This window comes from Chelon labrosus (genome assembly GCF_963514085.1).
Source record: "Chelon labrosus genome assembly, chromosome: 4".
NCBI lineage: Eukaryota > Metazoa > Chordata > Actinopteri > Mugiliformes > Mugilidae > Chelon > Chelon labrosus.
This window is the reverse complement of record NC_140340.1, coordinates 8486110-8506896: the sequence shown is the minus strand read 5'-3', so window position 1 is coordinate 8506896 and position 20787 is coordinate 8486110. Positions and strand designations below refer to the sequence as shown.

At 43.5% G+C, this 20787-nt stretch overlaps 3 protein-coding genes across 3 annotated transcripts; all 3 read left to right on the top strand.

Moving 5' to 3' along the window:
• uroc1 (urocanate hydratase 1) lies at nt 1-8235 on the top strand. Its single transcript, XM_084543895.1, has 19 exons — nt 1-1224; nt 1831-1961; nt 2456-2549; nt 2639-2698; nt 2791-2919; nt 2999-3060; nt 3137-3203; nt 3346-3489; nt 3598-3686; nt 4614-4676; nt 4825-5004; nt 5101-5198; nt 5290-5362; nt 5484-5673; nt 6153-6251; nt 6333-6432; nt 7002-7083; nt 7197-7296; nt 7404-8235. The coding sequence occupies exons 1-19, from the start codon at nt 1099-1101 to the stop codon at nt 7542-7544; spliced, it is 2028 nt and encodes a 675-aa protein (XP_084400021.1). The 5' UTR covers nt 1-1098; the 3' UTR covers nt 7545-8235.
• Nucleotide 8236: 1 nt separating this feature from the next.
• LOC311487574 (MAP kinase-activated protein kinase 2-like) lies at nt 8237-15139 on the top strand. The gene is made up of 10 exons (XM_084543896.1): nt 8237-9032; nt 10055-10194; nt 11844-11908; nt 11984-12063; nt 12158-12284; nt 12419-12494; nt 12615-12739; nt 13840-13925; nt 14022-14102; nt 14206-15139. Exons 1-10 carry the CDS (start codon nt 8775-8777, stop codon nt 14443-14445), a joined length of 1278 nt encoding a protein of 425 aa, XP_084400022.1. The 5' UTR covers nt 8237-8774; the 3' UTR covers nt 14446-15139.
• Nucleotides 15140-15605: 466 nt separating this feature from the next.
• On the top strand, nt 15606-20756 carry LOC311487575 (actin nucleation-promoting factor WAS). Its single transcript, XM_084543897.1, has 9 exons — nt 15606-15981; nt 17917-18057; nt 18310-18396; nt 18493-18568; nt 19201-19276; nt 19366-19447; nt 19550-19703; nt 19839-20047; nt 20125-20756. Exons 1-9 carry the CDS (start codon nt 15883-15885, stop codon nt 20251-20253), a joined length of 1053 nt encoding a protein of 350 aa, XP_084400023.1. The 5' UTR covers nt 15606-15882; the 3' UTR covers nt 20254-20756.
• Nucleotides 20757-20787: the final 31 nt, after the last annotated feature.

The window sequence follows — 20787 nt, the reverse complement described above, 5'->3', positions numbered from 1 at the left end:
TATTTCTATATTTTGTATATTTTTTGTATTGTTCGATTTTTCTGACTCATGTTTATTTAACTAACCACTACAACAAAATCCTCGTATGTGCGAACAGACGTGGCAGTAAAGATGAAATGAGTTTGCATTGTGAAACAATCAAGTATTTCTTTAAGTACTGGAACGGTAACATAAAAGACTTAAGAGGAACTTATATTGGAGTGTCAACCTCTAGTTTTTATTTTATTAGTGCTAGCTTCTGCTTTTCCCATAGTGCAACACATTTATTTAGACTTCCCCCACTTGGTTTGTGGCCTTGTCTCTCAAACTTTCCCCAAAACATAACCCAGAGCCTTTTTACTTTTCACTAAAACTTAAGGAGCTGATAATTATCTACCCGGCTCTGTTTTTTTTTTTTTTTGTGCACTCTGTCCTCCACAGACATAAAATATTAACCCTTTAACCTTGTTGCAAAGAATGTATCTGTGGATTGTGTAACACATGAAAACATTTCATGTAGGTGTCCCCTGCTATGCCCGGGTCTCTTAATACTGACACTCACTTGGGATTTCAGGTATAAAAACATACTGTATACTATACAATTCAGCCATCATAGTGACTAGGCCAGTTTCTATGTCATCTACATGACAGTGTGGATAGTTTATTCAGATTATTTCATACAGATCACACACACATAGAGCTGCAGGTGGTGGTGGTGGTAGTGTCAATGCAGAGACTTGAGATAGGTGATAACATGACTATACATAATAGCTGTTGACCTGTCCAGGACGTGAGACGCACAGAGTTACATGTCTGTGTATCAGGGGTCAGAGGTCTGGGTTAGTGTTTGTCCACTGAAGCATGAGCCACTTTAAACTCCCTCATGGATCAATAATTACCAAACAAACTTTTCTAGCAGTGCTGCTCCATTGGTGGATCCTGAAGGGCACAACAGATCAGAAAGCCAATGGGACAGGAAGGCAAAGAGTGATCGCCCTCAAAACGTTCCCAAGTACGCAGTCTGTCTCTCCTATAGGGGAAGAGTTTTCAGAGCTGCCCTCAGTCTCCAGCCTGGTCTTTTTCCCCCAAGGTCTCCACTGACGGAAAGTACCCGACAGGATGTCTAATTTAAAAGAGATTTGCAGTGGTTTACCTCTGGACCCGTTGCCACCTAACCGGGGAAGAGATCCCAGTGTACCCCATGCACCTATTCGAACTCCCAACCTTACAACGGAAGAGGAGCGGGTGAGTTAATATACAAAAAAATATGTCTGCATTCAGTTTTGTTATCATTTTATAATAGTCCTTTTAGAGTAAGTGTTTTATTTTACGCTCTCATTTAATTTCAGACATTGCTTAAACAGAGCTGTGACTGACACCAATAATAGCTACGTCCTAATTCATACACACTGTGCTTTCATTGTTATTAATTACACCTATTTCTGCTAAAACCAAGTTAGAAAGCAAAAATATATTTATAATGAAAACCCTACTGTGATTATGAAACAGACTGAATGTAGAGATGCCGGGCCGCAGTCAACCCGGCCGTCACAAACGGCTCTGATCGATGCTCTTTTATAAATGTGTCAGATGTGGAAGCACAGTTGATATTGTGCCGTGCATTGCATCACCTCTCTTGGCTCATGTGCTACCCTAATAATTGATCATCCTCGACGGTCCTCCAGTGATTGCCCAACCTCGGAGCAAAGGCTGTGGTCAATAATTAAGAGAGATACATGCGGTGCGTGTTGCACCAGACCGGGAGTAAAAGATCCACTCGTGTCTGTCTGTCCTCATTTAGACATTTATATATAATTTCACTAACCTACTGTAAATGCCTCTTCCCTCTAGTTGGCGCTGAGGAATGCCCTGCGCTATTTCCCCCCCTCTCACCATGCAACGCTTGCGCCTGAGTTTGCCCAAGAGCTGCGGCAGTACGGGCACATTTACATGTACCGCTTCTGTCCCACGTTACGGATGAGGTGAGGGGAACTTAATGAGATGTTGATACTGCTATTGATATATACGTTGTCTTTAAAGACCACCGACAAGTGTACTAAAGCAGAATATTTTGGAGTTGAACAGCAAATGTGTCACAATATCTACAGACCTGCTGTTATGTGTGCCAGGCTCTGCAGAAAATATTATCTTTATGTTATGAACACCAACTCTTACTTAAAGGTCCAGTGTGTGGGGTTTAGTGCCATCTAGTGGTGAGATTGCAGATTGCAACATATGGTGGCTGCTAAAAACATGAAGGGTTCCTCTCCAGGGCTTGGTTTGTCCACCCTGGGCTACAACATGGCAGACTCTGTGGAAGAGGAGCCATGCATGCATGACTGTGGTCATTTAAATCTTTTGATTAAAGTGCTCTCTGGATTAGACTCATTAGATTTGAGTAAACAAAGAAGAACACAAAGAAAGATAAGAGTGCTCCACCACCAGACTGATGTGAATGTCCCTCTTGTTTCGTCAGAGCTTACCCCATAGATCAGTACCCATGCCGCACGCGTCAAGCAGCCTCCATGATGCTAATGATCATGAACAACCTGGACCCAGCAGTTGCCCAGGTGAGCTTTAGATGCAGCTGAATACAAAAGATGAGCTTTCTGCATCCGCGTGTCAAGCTTTCTGTTCTAATTTATTACTTTTCTCTCAGTTTCCCCAAGAGCTTGTGACCTACGGAGGGAATGGACAGGTGTTTAGTAACTGGGCCCAGGTAAGCCCTCAGTTAAAACCTCACTGGATCACACCTGATGACGACACGTACAGATTTTTATTCATGATTTGTGTTTGTACGCGACCGTGCAGTTCCGCCTCGTGATGCATTACCTGAGTGAGATGACAGAGGAGCAGACTCTGGTCATGTACAGTGGTCATCCCATGGGCTTGTTCCCCAGCCTGCCGTCCTCACCTCGCGCCATCATCACCAACGGCATGGTGAGTGCACGACGCACATCTGGCTTAGTAAAGTGAAGATACGCGACAGGTTCACAGTTTGTTTTTTTGTTTCACTCAGGTTATTCCCAATTACTCATCCAGAGATCAGTATGAGAAGATGTTTGCCCTTGGCGTATCAATGTAAGTTTTTAAGTTGTTTTTTAACTTTTAAGCCTATCGTGGAAGTAATCTGTGTTCTTTTATTGATCATTTACAGGTATGGTCAAATGACAGCAGGCAGCTACTGCTACATTGGGCCTCAAGGGATTGTTCACGGCACTATGGTTTGTAAAAATTATGAAAATACCACACATCAATCCTACAAAATATGGATTCCTTTTAAACAATGATCCACCACCTGACATTGCCTGTAGGTCGTGTAGTGCCTGTTAAATGTTTCATACAGTTTGTCGGTTTCCTGTACAGCTGACAGTGCTGAATGCCGGTCGGAGGTACCTGGGCTCTGGTGACTTGAGGGGCCGCGTCTTTGTGACTTCGGGCCTGGGAGGCATGAGTGGAGCTCAGGCTAAAGCTGCCGTCATCGCCGGCTGCATTGGCGTGATTGCGGAGGTCAGATGGTTTCCGGTCTTTTCCTACAACTTCTCATTGCTGACCGAGCATTAAAAGAGGAAATACTCTACGCACCAATGTGACTGTGTGAATGCGATTTGTGTGAAGGTGGATGAGGCTCCTCTGAAAAAGAGACACGAGCAGGGCTGGCTGATGGAGGTCACCAGCAGCATGGATCAATGCATCAAATGCATCAGGTAACTAAGAGATGAATTACACCGATCAGGCATAACATTATGACGACCTTCCTAATATTGTGCAGGCCACCCTTGTGCTGCTAAAACAGTTGGGACTCATCAGAGAATGGACATGGGCCTTCTGAGGGTGTCCTGTGGTGTCTGGCAACAAAATGTTGTTAGTGGGGGCCTTTGGGTCCTATGGGTTGAGGGGAGGGGCCTCTGTTCATCATCCCACAGATACTTGATCAGTTTGTGATCTAGTGAATTTGGAGGCCAGGTCAACACCTTGTGCTGTTCTTCATGTTTTTTTTGAGTTGTTCCTAAAGCTGAATCCTGCTGGGGATGGCTGCTGCCATCAAGGGGTGTCATTGCTATGGGGTGGGGGTGCCTGGTCTGGTCTAGGTGGGTGGTACATGTCTAAGTAACATCCACACTAATGACAGGTCCAAAAGTTTCCCAGCAGAACATTGTATTGTCACAAGATGTGACAAAGTGTTCTAATCTAAAAAATGGCTTTTATCCCATTTATTCTATTACTGAACACGAATGTTTTGATTTGATGTGTTTTAGTATTAATTAGAGGCTATCTATAGCAAATATGAGCTTTGTTCAGTAGTGGTGGAGAATCTGTTGACTTCCTTTAAGTCCTGATGAAACTCTTATGCAGGGGAAATGAGGATATGTTTCTGAGTGCAGGACGAGTTATCATCAGCTAACAAACCCTTGTGTCAGTGTTGTGCAGTGATCCATTGTTAGTATGACAATATTGGCTGTAGCTTGTTTACGTAAAATGCAAGTACATGCAAAAATTGCACTACTTGAGCAGTCCTCTATATTCAGCATCTTAACATCGCTCCACCTTCAGAAGACGTGTTCCTCCGTAAACCCACAAAAAGGACTGCAGGAAAACCTGTGAAGTCCATTTATATTTTTTGTCTCTTACAGAGAAGCCAAGAGCTCCAAGACACCACTTAGTCTGGGTTTCCATGGCAACATCGTGGACCTGTGGTGAGTGATGAATGAAATTTTACACAAAAGCAGAAACGACCCAGATCCACATCTACAGTGATAGAGCCACCTTTTTGTTTTCTTTATTTTATTTTTTTTTTTACAAGCTCACAAAACCTTTGTCGTTCTTTTGTGCCTTTCTAATCAGGGAGAGGCTCCTCCTGGAGTTTGAGAAGACCGGAGAGCTCCTGGTGGATCTGGGTTCAGACCAGACCTCACTTCACAACCCGTTCAACGGAGGCTACTACCCAGTCCAGCTCAGCTTCCGACAGGCCAACCAGCTCATGGCGACTGATCCTGACCGTTTCCGAACCGCTGTCCAAGAAAGGTTAAATTATTCTCCGTTAATTAAAGCTTTGTTTCCGGATGATATTGTTCAATTAATTTGAAATAACATGTTTGTTTGTTTTTCATGCTGTCGCAGCCTTCGAAGACATATAAAAGCTATCAACAAGTTGTCTGATGCAGGTATGTTCTTCTGGGACTATGGTAATGCATTCCTCCTGGAGGCACAAAGAGCTGGTAAGTAATTTAAAACACACACATATAACGTCATTATCGTTCAGTTTGTGGTTTTAGACCTGAAGAGGCTTGTGTTCATTGTTTTAAATAGGTGCAGAGGTTCAGAAAGTTGGTGGAGGAGCAACAGAGTTCCGCTACCCTTCTTATGTACAGCACATTATGGGGTGAGGCTTTTTCTCATTTACTTATCCAGCTATAAATCTGGATTTAAAAATACTTAATACAGTTTTAAATAGTCTACATTTGGAAGTTCTTGACATCTCTTTTCTTCTGCCTTTGTCACAGGGATATTTTCTCACTGGGCTTTGGGCCATTTCGCTGGGTGTGTACATCCGGTGACGCCCAAGACCTCGCTGTAACTGACAACATTGCTGCTACCATCTTGGAGGAAATTAGCGCTAATGTGTCTGATCGTATCAAACAGCAGTACAACGATAACATTCGCTGGATCAGAGAGGCTGGAAAACACAACATGGTCAGTTTTGTGGACTAATGATGTTCCCATTTTCTCTCTTATTGCAAACCACACATGTAAAAATATGCACCGATCAGGCATAACATCATGACCACCTTCCTAATACTGTGTAGGCCTCAAAAACAGTTGTGATGGACATGGGCCTTCTGAGGGTGTCCTGTGGTGTCTTGAAACAGGATATTGTTAGTGGGGGGCTTTGGGTCCTATGGATTGAGGGGAGGGGCCTCTGTGGATCATCCCACAGATACTTGATCAGTTTGGGATCTAGTGAATGGTGCCTGGTCTGGTCTACGTGGGTGCTACATGTCTAAGTAATATCCACACAAATACCGGGTCTAAAAGTTTCCCAGCAGAACGTTGAATTGTCACAAGACGGTCAATGTCATTCACTTCTCCTGTCAGTGGTCTTTATGTTGTGGCTTATCGGCTTATATAGCTACAGTTGCTGGTTTCTACTACTGTGTATTTTCTTTGTTTAGGTCGTGGGATCTCAAGCAAGAATCCTCTACTCCGACCAGAAAGGAAGAGTCTGCATTGCTCTGGCTATCAACCAGGCGATCGCTGATGGAAGAGTTTCAGTAAGAGTTTAAATGATCTCACATTTACTGCTGCCTGCGTGGCATCAGCTTTTCAGCGGAGCGTCTCTTGTTGATGTTCAGGCACCAGTCGTCATTAGCAGAGACCATCACGACGTCAGCGGCACAGACAGCCCCTTCAGGGAAACGTCTAATGTGTACGATGGGTCTGCCTTCTGTGCAGGTACGTGGTATGTTCACTGCAACGAAAGAATTTGAATCTTTAAAGTTTGATCTGAGAGAAACAAACAGTTCCTGCTTTCGGTCGAACTACCAGAAAGCAGTGAGTTCAATTTGACAAAAAAATGATGTTGACTGTCGTGGTGACTTGGCTTGAAAACAAAAGGAATTGATAACAAATAAAACAATTTTTTAAAAATGCCTTCCAGGCAGCACATTATGTGAGGCGGATGGAGCTTTGTAGCACAATATTTAAGCAATTGCTTCTTGGTTTTTGAGGTTTTCAGTGTCTCTGCTAGATGAAGATGATACGATGCATATGACACAAACCACACAGACACATGGCTGTCGAGATCAATTGACTATAAAAACTTGTGTGACTTAAACAAGCCTTAAAACGGCAGCTGACATGAAAATAACTATGATTGAGGTTTGTGTATTTGCCCACAAAATTATATCCTTGGCTGCACACAACCACTGCTCTTTTGTCTCTCCTCATATGTACAAGCCATAAATTTTCAGCAGAAAATAACATAAAAAGTCAACTCACATCTCAGTGTCCTCCTCTTGCAGACATGGCGGTCCAGAACTTCGTTGGCGATGCATTCAGAGGTGCCACATGGGTGGCCCTGCACAATGGAGGTGGTGTTGGCTGGTAAGGCTATCTAATAAATACTAGACTGTGTGAGTGGCTATTACATATCATCACAGTCATCTCTTCGAATTAGGTAACCATCACTTAAGCCATTTACGACATTCTTCCTTCAGGGGCGAAGTCATGAATGGAGGATTTGGTTTGCTCCTGGACGGCTCAGAGGAGGCAGCAAAGCGCGCCAGGCTGATGCTCAACTGGGACGTCTCCAACGGGGTGAGGGTGCAGAAAGAGAAGCGGCTCGATAGAATCCACACTCTCTGCTCGGGTTTCACACGATTATCGACCCGGCTGTAATCCGTGTGCGTTTCTGTGTGCTGCAGGTGGCTCGTCGCTGCTGGTCTGGCAACTCCAACGCCTACGAGACCGTCCAGCGCACCATGGAGGAGAACAGGCAGCTGCGTGTCACCATGCCTTTCCCCGTGAAGGATGAGCGCGTGTTGGATCGTGCCCTGCAGGGCTAGCCTTTCTATAGCCATAGCTTAACAGCCTGCTGCTTAGAGGTGCAAGGAAAACCAGCAGCTGTAATCACACATTTGTCTGAATGAAGCCATCTGTTGAAATCATATTCAGCAGACTATTAGGAAGCAACACAGTGAGAACTTGTAGTATATTTTTGCAGTACTACAATACTTAAAATCACAGTTACATACAGGAAGTTAAACTCAGAATGCAAAGCTGCAATAAATTGACTATTTTAATCATTTGCAAGAATATCTTCTTTGTATTTCTGTGCTGGAAATTAAACTATAACCATGTATAGGTGATCAAGCTGAGACAGTGTATTTGTGTGTCGATTCTCAACTATTTTGGAAGGAAAATAAGATGTAGTAATTCACGGAACTACACATGATTGAAAAGCAGCAAGTAAAGACTGGATTATCTTTTCCCGGAAAGCCAAAGCCAAGTTTATGGCACATTGTTGGAACTTGTTGGGCTCTGTCCTCATCTGCGCATATTTTCAAATAGCAGGAAACCAGAAACGGATCAAGCACGGCTCATTTAAAAGTGAAAAGAAAGTTAAACCGGGTGTCTGTCACAACTAGGCTCAATACAACTGGAAGAGACCGAAGATTATATTTTCAGTATTTCAAATGAATTAATGTGGCATTTGGTAGGAAAGAAATTGCACACATCCCAGTAGAATCTTTATCATTGGAGAATATTTGTGGTTTCTTTCTAACTCGCCTTGAAGCACCGTGTGTTTATTACAGTGATTTGCTGTCATCTTGTCCTCTCTCCGCCGGTATACCCCGCCGTGCGTCTTTACGCGTGGTTGTTCCTTTAAGAGACCTCTGAATGGTGAATGAACTTGAGCCTCAATGCGCTGACGTAAGAGAGTTGGAGAGGTTGGTGTGCTCCGCAGAAAGAGGCAGATAACGGTGATGAGGACCAGACAGGGGTTGCCAGGTTTTTGTTAGCATTCTTCACACTTATTCCGCTTCTTCTTTATCTTCCACCCAGTTTTCAGTTTAAATCTTTGACTGTGCCAGCAGAACGATTTAGTTTTTACGACCTACGCCCTGTTTCTGTTGGCCACACCGGCAGATTTCTGCGCGTTATTAAGAGCGCGTCGGAAAGTAGGAAACTCTTTCGGACGTACGTGGAAGAACTGAGATGACATCGGTCATTTTCTGCCGTAGTGGCTGTTGATATTTTGTGTGCACCGCTGTCGGCTTTTAGAGGGGGGAAAAATGGACCAGGAGGAGCAGACGGTAAACGAAATTACTGCGCAACACGGGACAGCGGACAACAGTGACTCCAACAACCAGGGGAGCAGCCTCGGCAGCGGCCTCCCTGACCTCCAGCCACCTCCTTACTGGAAAGTGGAGTTCAGGAGATATGCGGTGACCGATGACTATAAAGTCACAGCTCAGGTTCTTGGCCTGGGAATCAACGGCAAAGTGCTGGAGTGTTATTGCAAGAAAACAGGGGAGAAATGCGCCCTCAAGGTTGGTGTGTTTGCCTGCTTCTTTATGTGAGGATGCTTCTGTCACTGGAGAGAGAGAGAGAGAGAGAGTAGCCATCAATTATTCATTTGTCATTAGTGTTTGGGGTGGGCACCATTTAATGGTGCTTTAGACCGGAAGTCTGGGCAGAAATCTGAATAATTTCCCTACAGTTTTCTGACTCACTGTCAAGCTTTATGTCCTGCAGGTTTCTTAATTGCACATGCTTAATTAAATCATGTGACACAAATGAATCAGTCCCTCCATGCATGCAGGGATGGATGGAGCAGTAACCTGAAATCAAAGCCACTCACTGAGCTATACCCAGACAGTGGACATGTCTCACAGACAGTGATGTGCTGTCTGGGACTCTTCCACACAGTTCCCACTCTTGTTTTAAAGACTCATGTGCGGACAATGATGGACTCTGTTTACACTGTACACAACAACAAGAGCCTCTGACATTTAACGAAAGCAAAAATCTGCATTTTGCTCTCAGCCGCACTGTTCACCGCTCACAGCATGTGTTGTGAGAAATGCATCTCTGCTGAGCCAGTAAACAGCTGGCTGCAGGGCTGCAGCAAAGCCTTGTGGAAATACAAACAGGAAGAGCAGCCGCTACGAGGGCCTCCGTGTGTTTTCTCTGGAAAATCTTAATGAAACCTTAAGAGCTCTGTTCGGGTAAGCAGTCGTGGATGAGTCAGTGTGAGTGGTAAAGCGATGATTTTGTGGTTTAGAAGGAAAGTTACTCATTAAGAATGCATTGTCATGTCCACAAGGGTCTGGACTGTCATCTACACGACTAGCAAAACAGGATAAGCTCAGTCTCTCTCTCTCTCTCTCTCTTTTGGCTGCAGCACTGTGCCTTTAAAGGTAAAGCATGCTGTTTGCTGTTAGACGCAATCTTGGAAGTATTTAGTGTTAATGTTCTCTCTATCAAACAGCTGCAGAGCATATCTCTCTTGAATAGTGTGGTTTGTGTGTAAACATAAATGCAAAAACATCTTCCTGTCATGTTTGTACAGATTCTTTATGACACTCCTAAAGCCCGTCGGGAGGTGGAGCTGCACTCGCGGGTGTCCGGGGGGCCCCACATTGTACGAATACTCAGTCTGTACGAGAACATGCACCTGGGGAAGAAATGTCTCCTCATTGTGATGGAATGGTGAGAATTTATCATTCGACGTTATTTATTGTTGGCATTTTTGGGAAGCTTCAAGGGGAAAATCACACTGTGTTTTTTTTTTTAGAATTAATTTGCGAATTTTTAAATGGTATGTAAGTTCAACAACAGAGGAACAGCACTGTTGATTGTTCATTCATTAATTTATCCGCGAGGGAGCTGGAGCCTATCCCAGCTGTCACTGGGTGAAACCTGGACAGGTCTCCAGTCTATCTCAGGGCTAACACAGAGAGACAGACAACCGTTCACACTCACACCTACGACCAATTTAGAATCACCAATGAACCTAATGAGCATGTCTTTGGACGGTGGGAGGAAGCCAGAGTACCCGGAGAGAACCCACGCAGACACAGGGAGAACATGCAAACTCCACACAGAAAGGCCCCAGTCGGCCGATAGATTAAAACCCAGAACCTTCTTGCTGTGATATATCAGTGCTAACCACCACGCCACTGCGTCGCCCCAAGTTGATTGTTGATGCTGATTATTTTCTAGTTTGTTTCAGTGTTCGTGACTACTTCCTAAAGCAGACATCACATATGTTGTTTTGTCCAATTAAAAGTCCAAAATTTATGTTTAGTCCAGCAGAACATATAAAAAATATGTTCATGTTTATCTTTCTGATTTACTGTGTCTTTCATGTACACCGATCAGCCACAACATTAAAACCACTGACAGGAGAAGTTAATAACATTTTGTGACAATTCACTGTTCTGCTGGGAAACTTTTGGACCTGGCATTCATTCATGTTGATGTTACTTAGACATGTAGCACCCACCATCACCAGACCAGGCACCCCCACAACATAGCAATGGCGCTCCTTGATGGCAGCAGCCATCCCCAGCAGGATGCAGCCTGACACAGGCACACACACAAAAACACTTTAAGAACAACTAAAAAAACATGAAGAACAGCACAAGGTGTTGACCTGGCCTCCAAATTCACTAGATCCCAAACTGATCAAGTATCTGTGGGATGATCCACAGAGGCCCCTCCCCTCAAAAGCGCTCCACTAACAACATCCTGTTGCCAGACACCACAGGACACCCTCAGAAGGCCCATGTCCACTCTCTGATGAGTCACAACTGTTTTGTTTTGGAGGCACAAGGGAGACCTACACAATATTAGGAAGGTGGTCATAATGTTATGCCTGATCGGTGTATAGCCTATTTATTATTGCCCTGTTTTAATTTGACCTTTTCGTGAATGTTTTTTTGTTTAAATAAGAGAAACTCAAAGAGAAATCAAAAAGCAAACTGAGAAAAGTCAGAGAGAGACAATACGGTAATAATCAGGTGCAGAAAGATTATGATGTGCGTATTCAAATAAAGCTCATATGATTGTGTAATAACTGATCTATATACAAATTTTTAGCCCGTGTAACCAAATTCCCTGATTACACTATCAGCTCACTTACATCAGATGTGTTTGTATTTCATTATGTTACAGCAATGTAAATGCAGTGACGTGAATCTTTTCTTTTGTGGGTTTTTCATGTAGTGTCCTTACTGATCTGAATCTACTTCCCTCATCTGAATAGCAAATAGACACGATGACCTGCTTTGTTATAAAACGGTGTTACAGTGGAAAGCTGTGCCCCAGTTCTGATCTCTTTGTCAACCTTGTTACAGTATGGAGGGAGGGGAGCTGTTCAGTCGCATTCAGGCCAGAGGGGACCAGGCCTTCACAGAGAGAGGTGGGTTAGAGTTCACGCTTTAAACCGGTTTCCGTAGAGCGATCTGCGCTGATCATATCTGTGTCATATCATCAGAGGTGTCAGAGATCATGCATGACATTGGCTCGGCCATAGACTACCTCCACCACATGGACATTGCTCACCGAGACGTGAAGGTACTGCTGCTGCTGCTGTCAAAATAAGTCTAAATATAGCTAAATAAAGCGGCTAAATAATTGTATTGAATGTTTCTCTTTCTTATTAACACAGCCTGAAAACCTGCTCTACACCACCAAGGAGAGTAACGGTACTCTAAAACTGACTGACTTTGGCTTTGCTAAGGAGACAACAGTGCACAACTCCCTCCAAACTCCCTGTTACACTCCGTATTATGTTGGTGAGTGTTTGTACTGAAATATGATAGTGGGAGTTCTAGCCGCTGTCATCTATTACAGTCATAATTTCTGGATGTGCATGCTTGGTGTTTTTCATTGCTCACATTTTTGCGTTGATTGTTTTCTGCATCTGCAGCACCAGAAGTGCTCGGGCCGGAGAAATACGATAAATCATGCGACATGTGGTCTTTGGGGGTAATCATGTACATTCTGTGAGTATCATCTGTGATGGATATAGTTTAATCTGATCAACTAATCAGCTGGGCATAACGGTTAAAAAAGACACTGAGTTATAGATGCTTCCTCTTCTCTCCTCTCCTCTCCTCTTCCAGACTTTGTGGGTTCCCTCCGTTCTACTCAAACACAGGTCAGGCCATCTCTCCAGGCATGAAGCAGAGGATCAGGCTGGGCCAGTATGAGTTTCCCAACCCAGAATGGGCTGATGTCTCTGAAGAAGGTCAGACTTTAAACATAAAATATACATCTGACAGGAAAAAAAAAAAAAAAGCTTGTAAAGCGCTGTAAAAATGAAACAGAAACGAAATCCAGAACGATTATGATTTAAACACATGGTGTTAGTATCTTCACTTTCTATTTAACCCAGGCATCTTGTACTAACCTTATCACTTGTGGAAACTTTGAATCAGACATTTACAGTGTAGTAGATTACAGTAGATTTGAGATGATAACACACTTTAAAGCTTTGAAAATTGAAACTGTTCTGCATCGGTTAGATAGCCTGTATTATTTTAGATTCACATTTCATCTAAAAGGCTCTGATGCCTCACAGCAAGAAGGTTCTGGGTTCAAACCCATCAGCCGACTGGTTCCTTTCTGTGTGGAGTTTGCATGATCTCCCTGTGTCTGCGTGGGTTCTCTCCAGGTACTCCGGCTTCCTCCCACTGTCCAAAGATATGCTCATTAGGTTAATTGGTGATTCTAAATTGGCAGTAAGTGTGAGTGTGAATGGTTGTCTGTCCCTCTTACCCAATGACAGCTAGGCTCCAGCCCCCTCCAGAGGACAGGAAATGAATGAATAATAAAAAAAAAAAAGGACAAGATTCAAGATTCAAAGAGATTATTGTCATGTGCACGGCGTAGAAACACGTTTCCCTGCACACTGACATTCTTCTTTGCCACCCAAATGAATGCCTAACAATATAAGATTCGTAAAAGTAGAATTTAAAATATGTATACATAACACAAAATATAAAATAAGTAGGGCGGCACAGTGGAATGGAGGTTAACACTAATGCAGCAAGAAGGTTCTGGGTTCTAATCCATGGGCCGACTGGGGCCTTTCTGTGTGGAGTTTGCATGTTCTCCCTGTGTCTGCGTGGGTTCTCTCCTGGGTGGCCAAAGACATGCATGTTAGGTTAATTGGTGATTCTAGACTGGCGACCTGTCCAGGGTGGCTAGGCTCCAGCCTCCCTGCGATCCTTCTCAGGACAAGCGGTTGCAGAAGATGACAGAATGAATGAATGAATAAAATAAGTAGAGCAAATATGCATGCACAAACTAACTATTTAATTGTGTTTCATTCATTGCCTCCTGCAGCCAAACAGCTCATTATTCAGTTACTGAAGACAGACCCCAGCGAGAGGATGACCATCGGACAGTTCATGAACCATCCTTGGATCAGTGTAAGATAACACTTTCACAGCTTCACTTGTGCCTTCAGAGTTTGCGTGTTGTTCCCTGTGTATTCACGTGTGTTCGTTGTATGTGTTGTACAACAGCAGTCAATGGTGGTCCCTCCAACACCGCTGCACACTTCTCGTGTCTTGACTGAGGACAAGGAGCTGTGGGACGACGTGAAGGTGAAACTCAGTCGATGCACTTTCAGAATGTGGCCACAAGGTGGGAGCAGAGCGCCGGCTCTGATCCGCAGCACGTTCACTGTACGTTTGTGTCATCCAACAGGAGGAAATGACCAGTGCCTTGGCCACCATGCGTGTGGACTATGACCAGGTGAAGATCAAGGACTTGGACACGTCCAACAACCCTCTGCTCAATAAGAGACGCAAGAGGCCCGTCCCTGGAGGAGCTGACAGTGCAGAGGATGCTAACCGAGGGGATGGAGGTGGAAGAGCGGTGTGTAATAGCAACAGAGAAGTGACTTTTTCTGAAGAGCACGGGGAAATGATTATTGGGCAAAAGTAGAATAAAAGCCAGCAATATCTTCCCGCCTACATATCACTTACTGTACTTTATATACCTGTTGTTTTCGTCAGTGCACTCAGTAGTCTAAAGAATGTCATTTATTTTTAACCATTACTACTCTATACAATTTAAATAAAGTTTTGTTTTTTATGTTTTATAACTGTTTTGTGTGGCTTTGTCAGTGTCATTTCACGCGGACCACTTGATACAGAGAGCACGTGTTTGGTGACTGGTGGAAAAAGTATGAAACAGTATGAAATGAAAACAGTATGTGGAAGTCATAAAAGATGTTTATCAGACACGATAAGGTATGACTAAAAGTCCTCCAGGGAACTTTTATGACGGTTAATTATGTGGGTATTGTAATGCGCACAATCAAGGCTGGTTTAAATCATGAGAGGTCGAGGTTTTAACATGCTTCGTGCTAATGTGATCTATTGACTCGAACAGACCCATTTCCGTTCACTTGAAACGGCCTCCTCTAAATGTGTTTAAGCCTGGAAGTCAACATCTAATGTGCATATTTCATGTATATATCATTGTAGTAACTGCATCTGTAGCAAGATGTCTTATTTTAAAGAGCAAATCTCAGCTATTCTGTTTCAATAAATGTCTCTTGACATCAAGTATGGCAATACTGATCTAGCCTGTAGCTACTGTTGAAATTAAATCAAGCCCTGGCCTTTACTGTATTATGAGCTGGGTGTCTGTGGTTCTCCTTTGCAAAATCACAAGCAGCGCATAGTATTGATGCTTGTTCCATTAGTCAGCAGTTATCTTTCTGCCAGACAGACCTGGTGGGTGGAGCTAACGCTAGAACTTGTGTGCAGTGTTGCACTGTTTTGTTTTTTTATGCTAGAGTTGCATGGTAGCATTACTACACGCCTACAGCATTACATTACAGTACTCCGCTCAGCAGAGATCTTCTAGATTTACACTTTAAAATCTCACAATCTCGTCAATGTAGTAAAATGAGCCAATATTTTCTTCTGAAATGACGCAGAGTTTGGAAATTAACACATCCAAGTAATGTGCAAATATTTTAAATTTCTTCTAGTGTGCAGAACCTGAGTAAAAAACCTTGCTGGGCACACTGGGGCAGAAGAAGCGACTAAAACACAACCTCCACAACAGGTTTATTCACAGTTCATCATACGTGTACGTGATCAACAACTGTCTCCATGCAGATTCGGGTGCAATGGGCCGCCGTTCATTTGGTTACTGGAAGCCAAAGTGCATGCAGAGCAGCCATAGATTTGCATGATTGCAGGCTGCAGATGTAAATCTTCCCATTGAAACCAGGTATGTTTAGGATCAGGACTGAACGAGTTTCAGAGAAGGTGCAGCAGAAACATTCAGAAAGCATGAGAGGACGAAGCTGAGACCGTTTTTTGTTTTTTTGTGTGTGTGTAGTGAAAGAAAACCGATTGTCTTGTGATGGCTTTCTGTCTGATCACTGGAAGCGGGGTCATGAGTGATCTGCTCACGATTTGGGAGAAAGGTGTCCTGGTCAGCCTGCTGGAACCTCACTGTAAGGTCAGTTCAGTCGATTCGAGTCTCTACCTGTTACTGATATGCAGTTTTTTTTTTGCTAATTAATGAATAAACACTAACATGTGTGTTAAGAAGAAGTAGTAGAAAAAGTAGTAGCAACTGCATGTAATCGGATGCATTGTTATCTGAATCCTAACACCGTGCCCTCTGTCATTTTCACTCTTACTCCTGAGATAGTTTTCTTGTAATCAGAGGAAGACTTGTGGATGAATGGGTTGTCTGTGGGGACTGTTTTAGATTTGCATGAGATTTGCATGGCGCAAAGAGGTCCTGCAAGATGGACAGACGCACAGCAACAATCCATTTTCATGTGAAACCTTTTCTGGTGCTGAAATAGAGCTAAGGAGCGAATAATAAAAATTAGTGAACAAATATCTAGGTCGATGCAGTACACATAAATTAGAGATCAAACACAATGGATGCAAGAGCACAAAACTTAGACTTTATTCATCCACAAGGGAAATTTCTTGGTCACGGTAGCTTAGCTGCACATAAAAAACACTCTTGAGAACCACAAGTAAAAAGAAAGATAAAATAAAATAATATAAGTAAATTTGCATATTAAGCCCTCTCGCCCGATGACTGATGGGATAGGCTCCATGAATTTGGACGTTAACAAACGTACAAGAAATACAGACAGAATATATATGTTATATACAGAGGAATGATAATAAGGTGCAGTAATGTGCATTAACATTAATAACATGGAGTTATCTGTAACAGAAAGGTGAGTTGTTGTACAGCTGGATTGAGAATGGTCTGAATGACATCCTGATCAATTTGTCGATGCTACTTATGACCTTTTCGCTGATACTTTCCCCCCAAACAAACCACACCAAAGTACAAGGCACTTGTCACAACAGACTGGTAGAAAGTCTCCAGCAACTTGCTGTAGACATTAAAAGACCTGAGCTTCCTCAGGAAGCAGAGTCTACTCAGACCCTTCTTGTCCACAGCATCACTGTTGTCACTCCAGTCCAGTCTGCTGTTCACGAGGACTCCCAGGTACTTGTAGTGGTCCACTACTTCCACCTCCAGGCCCTGGATGGTGATGGGCTCCGTCTAAGACTATATACAATATATATTTCTGAGGAAAGCAGGAGATTTTACAAGACATCAAATAATAAACAGCGTCCTTGTGTCTTTATGGACAGTTTCATGTAGGAGGATAAACCAAATCTTTACCTTTAATTAGAAAATCAGTTTACCAAGCCCAGTAGTGTCACTCGTAAGATGAATTATACACTTGGTTTCACAGAGATATATAACTGTGTGTCATCAGCATAACGGTGAACTCTGAAAGTCAAAGGGAACCCTTAATAGGGATCTGTTGGAGAGATGGGACTTGAGTGACTGAAGACACCAGCCTAGTTTCTGGACTGATGTGATGAAGGGTTTGATCTCCTGAAGCTGGCGCGAGATAAAAAAGAACTTAAGTGGATCATTCTGCGGCATCGTCGGCCTCTAAAACGAGGTCACCGGTGCCTCTGAGGAGGCTGGTTAGCGCTCTGAAAGGAAACCAGGAAGTCTCAAAGGTTACTCGCAGTCACACTTGATGGTGGAGAAGAAAACATTTTTTTTTGTTTGTTTTCTTAAATGTGGGTAGACTTGTGTTAACTTCATTTAAAAAAAAAAAGCTTTTAACCTAAAACTACATTGACTAAATGCATTCACGTTAACTGGATATCCTTTTGCTGCACTGATATGACCAATATGTTTTATAAATTTAAACGTTTTAAACGACAAAGACCGCGCCTTAATAGATGCAAGGGAGTTTGTTGGTTGACAGGACATAAGGGAAATTGATGGAAGGATGAGAGGGATTGGAGAGAAGAGATGGAAGAGCTTTACTTTAAATAACGAAGAGAATAAAACCTCCCATGTAAATATATCTGTGTGCATATATGTGTGTTTTAGCTGATCAAAACTACAGTTGCACAGATTCTGCAGTCCAGAGAGGGTGAGAGTCCAAGCTGGAGTCGTCTCGACTGCGGCGTGCTGTGTCTCGTTGAGGATGAATCTGTGTGTTCCTATTTCCTGCGTCTCTACTGCGTCAAGGTAAGAGGAACTACAGACCTGGTTTCAAATCAGCACACTCCCTTTTACCTCAGAGAGATAACTGTTGCTTTTGTACGCCAGGCTTCATCTTGTGTACGCAGTTCCACGAATGGGACACCTTGCAGCCTTTTCTCTAATTTGCAGTTTCCTTTAGTGACAATAAGAAGTGACGGGTGTGTCTGTGGTGTACTCTTCCTCATGCTACGCTAATAGCCGTTCTTTCATCATTTCCTTGTTTTGCCTGAAACACAGCGTGCCAAGTTATTGTGGGAGCATGAAGTGTACATTCCATTCAAATACACCGCAAAGCGTGCGTTCTTCCACACTTTCCCTGCAGACGTAAGTGATCTTGTTTAAGTGTGTGTGTGTCCATTATGCTCATCAGAGTTTTACTTCTGTGCTGTTTTTTGAGGCACATTTGCTGCATCTCCACAGGACCACCAGGTGGGCCTCAACTTTGCAAACGACATCGAGGCAGAGGAATTTCAACTTGCAGTGGAGGCTGTTCACGGTTAGCAAAAACGACAAATAGATGAGTCGCCCGCATCAACACGTATACACCGATCAGGCATAACATTATGACCACCTTCCCAATATTGTGTAGTTCTCCCTTGTGCCTCCAGAATAGTTGGGACTGATCAGAGAATGGACATGGACCTTCTGAGGGTGTCCTGTGGTGTCTGGCAACAGGATGTTGTGAGTGGGGGCCTTTGGGTCCTATGGGTTGATGGGAGGGGCCTCTGTGGATCATCCCACAGATACTTGATCAGTTCTAGTGACTTTTGAGGCCAGGTCAACACCTTGTGCTGTTCTTCATGTTTTTTTTTTGTTGTTCCTAAACTGTTTTTGTGTGTGTGCCTGTGTCAGGCTGCTGGGGAGAGTGTCATTCTCCTATGGGGTGGGGGTGCCTGTTCTGGTCTAGGTGGGTGCTACATGTCTAAGTAACATCCGCATGAATTAATGCCAGGTCCAAAAGTTACCCAGCAGAACACTGAATTGTCACAAGATGGTGAATGTTATTTACTTTTCCCGTCGGTGGTTTTAATGTTGTGGCTGATTGGTGTAAAACAAAATGGTAAACCTTTTATTATGTTTCACCACTCTCACCCCTCATTAGTCACAATTTACTTCTTCCATTTGCAGAAAAGATGGCCAGCCTGATTAAAATGACAAACACAGAAACAGCGGACAGCTCAACGAGTGACCCGTTTGATTTAAAGTAAGAAAAAAGGAATTCTTGAAAGCCTTTAAAAAGAAGATAAAGTTTTAAAGAGATCATTTACAGTCTGTTTATGCTCTCTACCAAAGTGGACCAGAGGATAACGTTGATGTGGAGAATCCTTACGTCGTGGAATCACCTTCCGCCACAGCTCCTCCAGCCATCAGTTGTGTAAGTGAAGTGCCATTGAGCCAAATATAAAGCCAAAGTCATTCAATCCCTGGAGGAGACGTTCTGCATCAGTCCATTCCCTGTTGTATCTGCTTGATGAAGTTCAAGGATCTGGACCCTGTTATGAGGAGGCTCTTGATTCAAGCGAAACTCTGTGAGGAGGACCTGAAAGACAAAGACATTGCAGAGGCCGTGGACTGCATCATCAACCGAAACGGAGGACTGGATGCTGTGCAGAGAGAGCTTAGGAAAGGAGGTAATTTATCTGAAAAGGACGGTGCAGTGCATGCTCCTTTTTAATTTGTGTCTTAGTTTTTGATTTGTGGTTTTAAAAGTAAAGCTTTAAAGGCAATGCTGGATCTTTTATACAGCTTTCTGCCTTGTTTGACAGGCCCAAGCTTTCAGACACTGCCGAGATCTGCGGGGAAGTCCAACTTTGCTCGGTTGAAAGGGCCCTTGCCGCCAGTGCCCGCCGTCAAAGGCAGCACGACCTCTAAGAAGACGACACAAGGCGCAGTCGCACAGGACGAGAGAAAGGAGGACAGCGCTGCTCTTCTTCCTGCTCCAGACGGGATAAGAAGGAGCGCAAGTCTCAAACATGTAAGGGGACTAGATCTCGGTGTACATACGTGTTGTGTGTACATGTGGACTGAAGGAAGTTTTCTTTGTTCTGTCAGGTCGGCACCCCAACGGCAAGAGAGAATGGCGACGTCATCCTGACGGCACTGAAAGAAGTATTCAGAAAAAAGCAGATGCTTCAGGAAAGCACATTTCAAGATGGAAACCAACCAGACGCAGCATTTTGACAATGACGTGCACTTTTAAAATGAGTTGCTGAAATACATCTTTATGTTATAGGTACAATACACAACTGCTGATACTGTCTCTGACAAGGCCATTATTATTTAATGAACCTGTCTTGGACCTCCTCACATATCAGTGCATCGTGTCGTCTCCTGTCATCTCCAAGTGCAGCACACATACGAGACAATAAATGGACGGTGTGTACTCCTGCACCGTAAACAACACTCCCCGGGTTTCAGGTTCTCTGTCACTTTGTTTGTGCAAATCTTAATCGAAAAGCACTTTGCTTGTTCGGTTCGACTCAGCGTGACTTTCTTTATCCATGCAAGAATGGCAGCTGTATGCAGGAGCTTGCCAACAAATACACTGATAAAAAAAAACAAAAAACGCTGTTGATCATGTTCAAACAAGGGATACAAGATGAAGAACCAGAGCAGAAGTCATCACACAGAACTAATGAACTACAAGGAAAACATGGAAGTGACAAAAGTGAAATCCCTTCGCTTTGTCCTAATGATTTTGGGACAATCCTAGAA

Coding starts and splice junctions, on each gene's coding strand:
- uroc1 (XM_084543895.1), top strand. CDS start 1,099: ATGTCTAATTTAAAAGAGATTTGCAGTGGTTTACCTCTGGACCCGTTG. Junction 2,699..2,790: donor TGTTTAGTAACTGGGCCCAG/GTAAGCCCTCAG, acceptor GCGACCGTGCAG/TTCCGCCTCGTGATGCATTA. Junction 2,920..2,998: donor CCATCATCACCAACGGCATG/GTGAGTGCACGA, acceptor TGTTTCACTCAG/GTTATTCCCAATTACTCATC.
- LOC311487574 (XM_084543896.1), top strand. CDS start 8,775: ATGGACCAGGAGGAGCAGACGGTAAACGAAATTACTGCGCAACACGGG. Junction 11,909..11,983: donor CCAGGCCTTCACAGAGAGAG/GTGGGTTAGAGT, acceptor TCATATCATCAG/AGGTGTCAGAGATCATGCAT. Junction 12,740..13,839: donor GGCTGATGTCTCTGAAGAAG/GTCAGACTTTAA, acceptor TGCCTCCTGCAG/CCAAACAGCTCATTATTCAG.
- LOC311487575 (XM_084543897.1), top strand. CDS start 15,883: ATGGCTTTCTGTCTGATCACTGGAAGCGGGGTCATGAGTGATCTGCTC. Junction 18,058..18,309: donor TGCGTCTCTACTGCGTCAAG/GTAAGAGGAACT, acceptor CCTGAAACACAG/CGTGCCAAGTTATTGTGGGA. Junction 19,704..19,838: donor GAGAGAGCTTAGGAAAGGAG/GTAATTTATCTG, acceptor CTTGTTTGACAG/GCCCAAGCTTTCAGACACTG.